We start from the raw sequence: 7,329 nt of genomic DNA, 5'->3' as shown, positions 1-7,329 counted from the left end.
AGGGCCGTGTCCACATCGCTATTGGGTGGTTTCTAGTCGTCAAGGAAACCGAGCCGGGGGCGGGGCTCGCCACGGAGGAGGCGGAGCTTCCGGAAGCGGGCCGTGCGGGACTCCGCGGCTGTCGTCAGCTGACTGGCCGCCATCTTGGCCGCCATTTGCCAGCGGCCCGGAGCGGGAGCGCGGCGTCTCGTGAGGGAGGGGTCGCTCGTCGCCGCTTTCCTGTGACTCCCGCCGTCGCCTCGGGCCCGGTCGCCGCTCTGGCCCGGCCGTCTTTTCCGGCGCGGCGGCCAGCAGCGCAGCGCTCCTCAGGACGCAGGCGCGGACGCGCGTCCCCGGGGCCACCGTCGTCCCCGGGGCCTGAGGAGCCGCCGCGATGGCCCTCAAGATGGTCAAAGGCAGCATCGACCGCATGTTCGACAAGAACCTGCAGGACCTGGTCCGCGGCATCCGTAACCATAAGGAGGACGAGGTGAGCCAGTCTCGGGCTTGCAGCGAGCCTGTCCCCTGCCTCAGTTTGCCCCCAGTGCCTGTGGTCTGACCACTTGGGACCCGCGCTGTGCAGAAGGCTGTGTCTTGGGGTTCGCAACTAGGTGTCACTCCCCGAGCCTCAGTTTACCTGCTTGGAGGGAGTTTGGGGCCCGCCTTCCTTTCCCCTTAAAGAGACATCACGGTGCTTATGCGAGGTTCGCCCTGCCCTGCTGAGTGTCTTTTCCTTTCGTTTCTTTCTTTCTTTCTTTTTTTTTTTTCAAGACAGGGTCTCGCTGTATCTCAGGCTGACCTGGGATTCACTATGTATTCTCAGGCTGGCCTTGAACTCTCGGCCATCCTTCTACCACTGCCTCCCGAGTGCTGGGATTAAAGGCGTCGCCCAAGTCGTTTTCTTTTTCGTTTGGTTTTTGTTCGCTGGCTGGCCTTCCTGGTCCCTGTACCTCTATCTCCCCAGTGCTGGGCTGATAGCACTCCTGGCCCAGTGTGTTGCCAGATCAGAGATCGACCCTGCAGCGGTCCCTTTGTGTCCTTGGACTCTTCCTGGGGACCCTCTGAGGGGGCCCGAGAATGCGATCAGAGGGTCTCCTGTGGAGAAACCCACTGCAAAGTCGGAGAAAGGTGTGTGCAGGTCGCTGTCTGGGGCCCCGGCCATGTTCCTGGGCTTCCAGGCTGCCAGTGGTTGAAGCCCTAGTCCCCATAGGCCAGCGACCCAGGGGCGCCCTGCCGTGGGGAAGCCAGACTTTAGAGCATGAAACAGAAAGTCGGGGCGTGTAAGCGATTTTCCAGAAGTAAAATTGTGACTGGCTATCGTTTTCCTTCCTCCTCCTCCCTTCCCTTCTCCTCCCCCAACGCGTGACCTAGATTAAGGAAGATGGAGCCAGGGCCACCCAGCACCTAGCTTCATGGAAAGGTGCCCCTGAGCTCTGGAAGCACTTAAAAGTTCCTTGCTCCTCGTCCTGAAGCAGAGTCTGTTATCTACCTGGTTGCTTCATGGCCCTGACCACAGTGGGGCGCAGGGGACAGGCAGTGGGGCTCAGTGTGCAGTGCTGAGCCCCCTTCCTTCTGCCCACAGTGGGGGGAGCCGCGGGGTCAGGCAGTAGGGCTCAGGGTGCAGTGGTGAACCTTCCCTTCTCCACGCTGGCTGGTTTGGGATCCTCTTCCCTCCCTGGCTGCTTCAGTTACAGTGAAGAACAACTCCTGTGAGGGGCTCAATTTTCCTTTGAGTTGAAAAAGTGGCTGAGAGGGCGAGGGCCCTGTCTTACTGTTTGTGGATGACCTCTTTGAAATGAAGTTTACAGGTGGGGATGGTGGCACATGCCTTTAATCCCAATACTCAAGAGGAAGAGTTCGGAGGATTGCCTAACTCTTTGAGTTCGAGGCCACCCTGAGATTACATATTGAATTGCAGGTCAGCCTGGGCTACAGTGAGAGTCTATTTCAAAAAACCAGAAGAAGAAATGAGGCTTACACTTTAGGAGTGTATCCTGGCTCTCTTCTGTCGTCCCATTCACTGTAGTCCTTTGGCAGCCTGTTCTGGGACCTCGAGGACGAGGGCACCCTCTAGGTATGCTACCTGGGGACCTTGAACTTTGCCTAGGTAGCCTCTACCCCCCATCAGTGTGGTGCTGTGCTAGCATGCTAGGCAGCTAGCAGTCAGCAGTCTAACCCTGAGCTCAGCCCTGTGGTGAGTGTCTTAACACTGGATAGTGCTGTGTCCACAGCCCTCATCTGACCTGAAACTTGTGCTGAGATGTCAGAGAGGCCCTGGCTGAGTGGCTGATATGGAGGGTGTGTGTGCCTGTTAGCCCCGGAAGGCCTTTGTTGCATTTCCTCCACTTTGTTCCTTTTTAGACTCCTTCCTTCCCTCCCTCCCTTGTTTTTCAAGGTAGGGTCTTCCTTTAGCCCATGCTGACCTGGAATTCACTATGGAGCCTCAAGCTGGCTTTGAATTCACAGTGATCCTCCTACCTCTGCTTCCCGAGTGTTGGGATTAAAGACCTGCACCACCACATCCAGTTCTAGCCTCATTTCTTTTTTCCTTTAAAGAAATTTTTTTTTATTTATTTATGAGAGAGAGAATGGGCATGACGGGGCCCTCTAACCATTGCAAACAAACTCCAGACTCATATGCCACCATGTGCATCTGGCTTATGTGGGTTCTGGGGAATTGAACCTTAGGCTTTGCAGGCCAGCATCTTAACTGCTGAGCAACCTCTCCAGCCCTCTTTTTCTTTTAAAATCATTTTAGAATATTTGGGTGTGCCAGGGCTGCAAATAAACTGCGAATGGAAATGCTACTTTGTGCATCTGGCTTTATGTGGGTACTGAGGAATTGGATCCAGGCCACTAGGCTTTGCAAGCAAGCTCCTTTAATTGCTGAGCAATCTAACAGCTTCCATTCCACTGGCAGGGAATGTTGGGGGGAGGGCAGGGCATCAACATATCCTGGTGGAAGTGCTTTAACAAGTGTAGGTCCAGGCTGGTGCCCTGAGCCCTTGAGGCCCCCAGAGGTCCTGCTGTAGGCTGGTGAACAATTCTGGACGAGGCTGCTAGGGCTCTGGTTCCTGCTTAGGGACCAGATGATCTCTAGGATGTCACCTGTGGCTACTGGTGGGGTGCTGGTCTGGCTGGCAGTTGTGGGTGTGAGTGACCATCCTCTTCCCCATTGTGGGTGAGGTAGGGCCTCACTGTAGCCCAGGGTGGCCAGTGACTCATGATCCTTTTGCCTCCCGGAGCTGAAACGAAAGGTACCACCATGCCCTACAATTTTTGTGTGTTTAATCATTTCAACCACCTCCCAACTGCAGGGGCAACACATATCCAGTGTGTGCACCTCCACTGCACTGCATCTGCAGCCCTTTAAAGTCTGTTTTGTTTTGTTTTGAGATAGGGTCTCACAGTCTCACTGTAGCCCAGCCTGGCCTGGAAGTCAGGCCATCCTTCTGAGTGCTGGGCTTGTAGAAGTGTAACATCACGCCTGGCTTGCTTGCTTGCTTGCTTGTTTGTTTGTTTGTTTATGTTAGTTTTTGGAGGTAGGGTCTCATTCTCGCCCAGGCTGACCTGTAATTCACTATGTAATCTCAGGGTGGCCTCAAACTCATGGCAGTCCTCCTACCTGTGCATCCTGAGTCCTGGGATTAAAGACATGCGCTACCACATCTAGCTCGAGTTTTTTTCCTTTAATATATTTAATTAATTTATTTATTCATTTGAGAGAGAAAGAGCCAGAGAGAGAGAGAATATGAGAATGGGCACGCCAGGGCCAACAACCACTGCAGACGGAACTCTGGATGCAGGTGCCCCCTTGTGTATCTGGGTTACGTGGGTCCTAGAGAATCAAATCGGAATCCTTTGGCTTTGCAGGCAAAGGACTTATTTAACTGCTAAGCTATCTCTCCAGCCCTCGAGTTCTTTTTTTTTTTTTTTAAGATTGATTTTTGTTTATTAGAGACAGAGTGGGGGAGAGAGTGTGTGTGAGAGTGGGCGCACCAGGGTCTCTAGCCATTGCAAATGAATTCCAGATGCATGCGCCACCATGTGCATCTGGCTTACGTGGGACCTGGAGAATCAAACCTGGGTCCTTAGGCTTCATAGGCATGTGCCTTAACTGCTAAGCCATTTCTCCAGCCCTAAGTTTTGTTGAGGTAGGGTTTCACTATAGCCCAGGCTGACCTGGAATTCACTATGTAGTCTCAGGGTGGCCTTGAACTCAAGGTAATCCTACTTTAACCTCTGCCTTCCAAGTGCTGGGATTAAAGGTGTGCGCCACCCTGCCTGGCTTTGGGGCTTTGGGTTGGAATTTTGAAACAGTCTCATGTAGCCCAGGTTGGCCTTGAACTGGAACTCCTGATTTTCTTGCCTCTACCTAACAAGTGCTGGCCTGACAGACATGTCCTACCATGCCTGGGTTCTTAATAATTTTGGTATATTTCCTTACCTTTTTCAGAGAGCATGAGTGCTGATCCTGGCCTGCAACTTAGAGTGATCCTCTTGCGTCAGTCTCTCAAGTGCTGGGCTTATAGGCCTGAGCCACCATGCACAGCGGTGCATACTTTAGCTTTTTACCGTGCAAGTTCTTAAATTTATCAAATGTGGGGTTTCAGTCATTTCTCGAGCAGGGTGGTTTCTGTTCCATTTTTCTCCCTTCTGGGATCCAGTGACTCATATGTATACATGTGTGTATTTGTGTGGTGTGCATGCCTGTGTACACACGTGTGTGAGTGTGTGGTGTGTATGTGGAGCACATGTGTGTGTATGGAGAGTATGCCTGTGTGCATGCATGTACGTGTGTGTGTGGTGTGTAGGAGTGCATGCCTTATGCATGTATTTTGTGTCTGTGTGTGCGCGCATGCCTGTGTGCATGCATGTTTGTGTGTATGTGTGGAATGCGTGCTTGTATGCATACATGTATGTGTGGAGTATGTTCCTGTGTGCATGCATGTTTGTGGGGGATACAGACATTGATTTAATTTTTGTTTTGTTTTACTTTGTTTTTGAGGTAGGGTTTCACTCTAGTCCAGACTGACTTAGAATTTACTATGTAATCTCAGGGTGGCCTTGAACTCATGACAATCCACCTACCTCTGTCTCCCAAATGCTAAGATTAAAGGCATGTGACACCACACCGGATTTATTTATTTATTATTTTTATTTTTTGTTTTTTCAAGGTAGGGTCTCACTCTAGCTCAGGCTGACCTGTACTTCACTATGTAGTTTCAGGGTGGCCTCAAACTCACGGTAATCATCCTACCTCTGCCTTCCAAATGCTGGAAAGGCATTTGTCTCCACATCTGGCTTGATTTAATATTTTTAATATTTTATTTATTTCTTAGGAGGGGGAGAGAGAATAGGTGTGCCAGGCCTCTAGCCACTACAAACTCCAGATGAATGCGCCACCTTGTGCATTTGGCTTTGTGTGTGTTCTGGGGATTTGAACCTGGGTCCTTTGGCAAGTACCTAGAAGTTAGTTAAGCCATCTCTCCAGCCCTCTTTTTTTCAATAATGTTTTAAGAGAGAGGGGGAGAGAATTGGTGTGCCATGGCTTCAAGCCACTGCAGTCAAACTCCAGACGGATGCCCCATCTTGTGTGCATGGACTACCTTGCATGCTTGTGTCACGTGGTGTGTCTGGCTTACATGGAAAGTTGAACATGAATCCCTTAGGCTTTGCAGACAAGTGCCTTAACGAATAAGCCATCTCTCCAAATCTCCCCTTATTTTTTATTTTTATTTTTTGAGGTAGGATCTCACTCTAGCCCAGGCTGACCTGGAATTCACTATGTAGTCTTAGGTTGGTCTCTAACTCATGGTGATCCTCCTACCTCTACCTCCAGAGTGCTGGGATTAAAGGTGTGTGGCATCACACAGAGCTCACATAGTTTTTTTAAAAATTTATTTATTTAGGAGAGGGAAGCAAAGAGAAAGAGAATAGGTTCTCCAGGGCCTCTAGCCATATTGCAATGAATTCCAGATTCATGTGCTACCTTGTGCAGCTGGCTTTATGTGGGTACTGGGAATTGAATCTGGGTCCTTTGGCTTTTCAGGCAAGTTCCATAACCACTAAACCATCTCTCCAGTCTTTATTCCCATAATTTCATTTCTTTTCTTTCTTTCTTTTTTGTTTTTTTTGTTTGTTTGTTTTTTTCTCTTTGAGACAGGGTCTCACTAGTCCTGGGTGACTTGGAACGTACTCTGGTGCCCAGGCTGGCCTCATACTCATAACAATCTTCCTACCTTAGCCTGCCCAGAGCTGAGATTAAAAGTATGTACCATCATACCTGGTGGATTTCATTTTTAAAATATTTATTTATTTATTTAAGAGAGCGAGAGCCAGGTGTGGTGGCGCATGCCTTTAATCCCAGCACTTGGGGGGATTGCCATGAGTTCGAGGCCACCCTGAGACTCCAGGTCAGCCTGGGCTAGAGTGAGACCCTACCTCGAAAAACAAAAAAACAAAAACAAAACAAAAAAAAAAGCGAGAATGGGAGCCACCTGAGTCTCTTGTCACTGCAGATGTGCCACATTGTGTTGGTATGTGGGTGGTGGGAGGAAATCAAATGAGTTGGCAGGCTTTGCAAGCAAGTATCTTCCAGCTCAGCCATTTTTTTCTTTTATCTTTGTTTTTTTTTTTTTGTTGTTGTTGTTGTTTTTCGAGGTAGGGTCTCACTCTAGCCCAGGCAGACCTGGAATTCACTATATAGTCTCAGGGTGTTCCCAATCTCAAAAAAAAAAATTATATGTATATATATGTAAATATATAAAAATATATATAATCTATATATGTAAATATATAAAAATATATATAAAAATATATGCATATGTGTGTGTGTGTGTGTGTGTGTGTGTGTGTATATATATGGTTTTTTTTTGTAAGCAGAGCAAGATAGAAGAACAACAGAGAGAAAGGGTGCGCCAGGGCCTCCAGCCACAAATGAACTACAGATGCATGTGCCACTTTGTGCACCTGGCGTTATGTAGGTATTGGGGAATGTATCCCAGATCTTTAGGTTTTGCAGGCAAATGCCTTAGCCAGTGAGCCATCTCTGCAGCTCTTTTAATTAATTAATTAATTAATTTGACAGAGATTATGAATAGGCATGCTAGGGCCTCCAGCCACTGCAAATGAACTCCAGGTGCATTTGCCACTTTATCTGGCTTATGTGGGTACTAGGGAATTGAACCTGGGTCCTCTGGCTTTTCAGGAAATGCCTTAACTGCTAAGTCATCTCTCCAGCCCCACATTTTTTTATGGTGTATGTATGTGGTGGTTTGATTCAGGTATCCCCCATAAACTTTAGGTGTTATGAATTCTAGGTTCCCAGCTGATGGAGATTTGGGAATT

The 7,329-nt window shown here is 49.0% G+C and overlaps 1 protein-coding gene across 3 annotated transcripts in view; it reads left to right on the top strand.

Moving 5' to 3' along the window:
- Positions 1-314: 314 nt before the first annotated feature.
- Positions 315-7,329, top strand: part of Ap3d1 (adaptor related protein complex 3 subunit delta 1) — a 47,516-nt gene continuing 40,501 nt past the window's right edge. For all 3 annotated transcript variants that reach the window (XM_004654909.2, XM_045134822.1, XM_045134821.1), the window contains exon 1: positions 315-469. In XM_004654909.2, the coding sequence (XP_004654966.2) occupies positions 374-469 (96 nt within the window). In that variant the 5' untranslated portion in view covers positions 315-373. The remainder of the gene's footprint in view (positions 470-7,329) is intronic.

The sequence above is a fragment of the Jaculus jaculus genome, chromosome 15, assembly GCF_020740685.1.
Source record: "Jaculus jaculus isolate mJacJac1 chromosome 15, mJacJac1.mat.Y.cur, whole genome shotgun sequence".
In the NCBI taxonomy this organism is placed as follows: domain Eukaryota; kingdom Metazoa; phylum Chordata; class Mammalia; order Rodentia; family Dipodidae; genus Jaculus; species Jaculus jaculus.
Note: the sequence above shows the minus strand (reverse complement) of the source record. Positions and strands in the feature narration are given on the sequence as shown.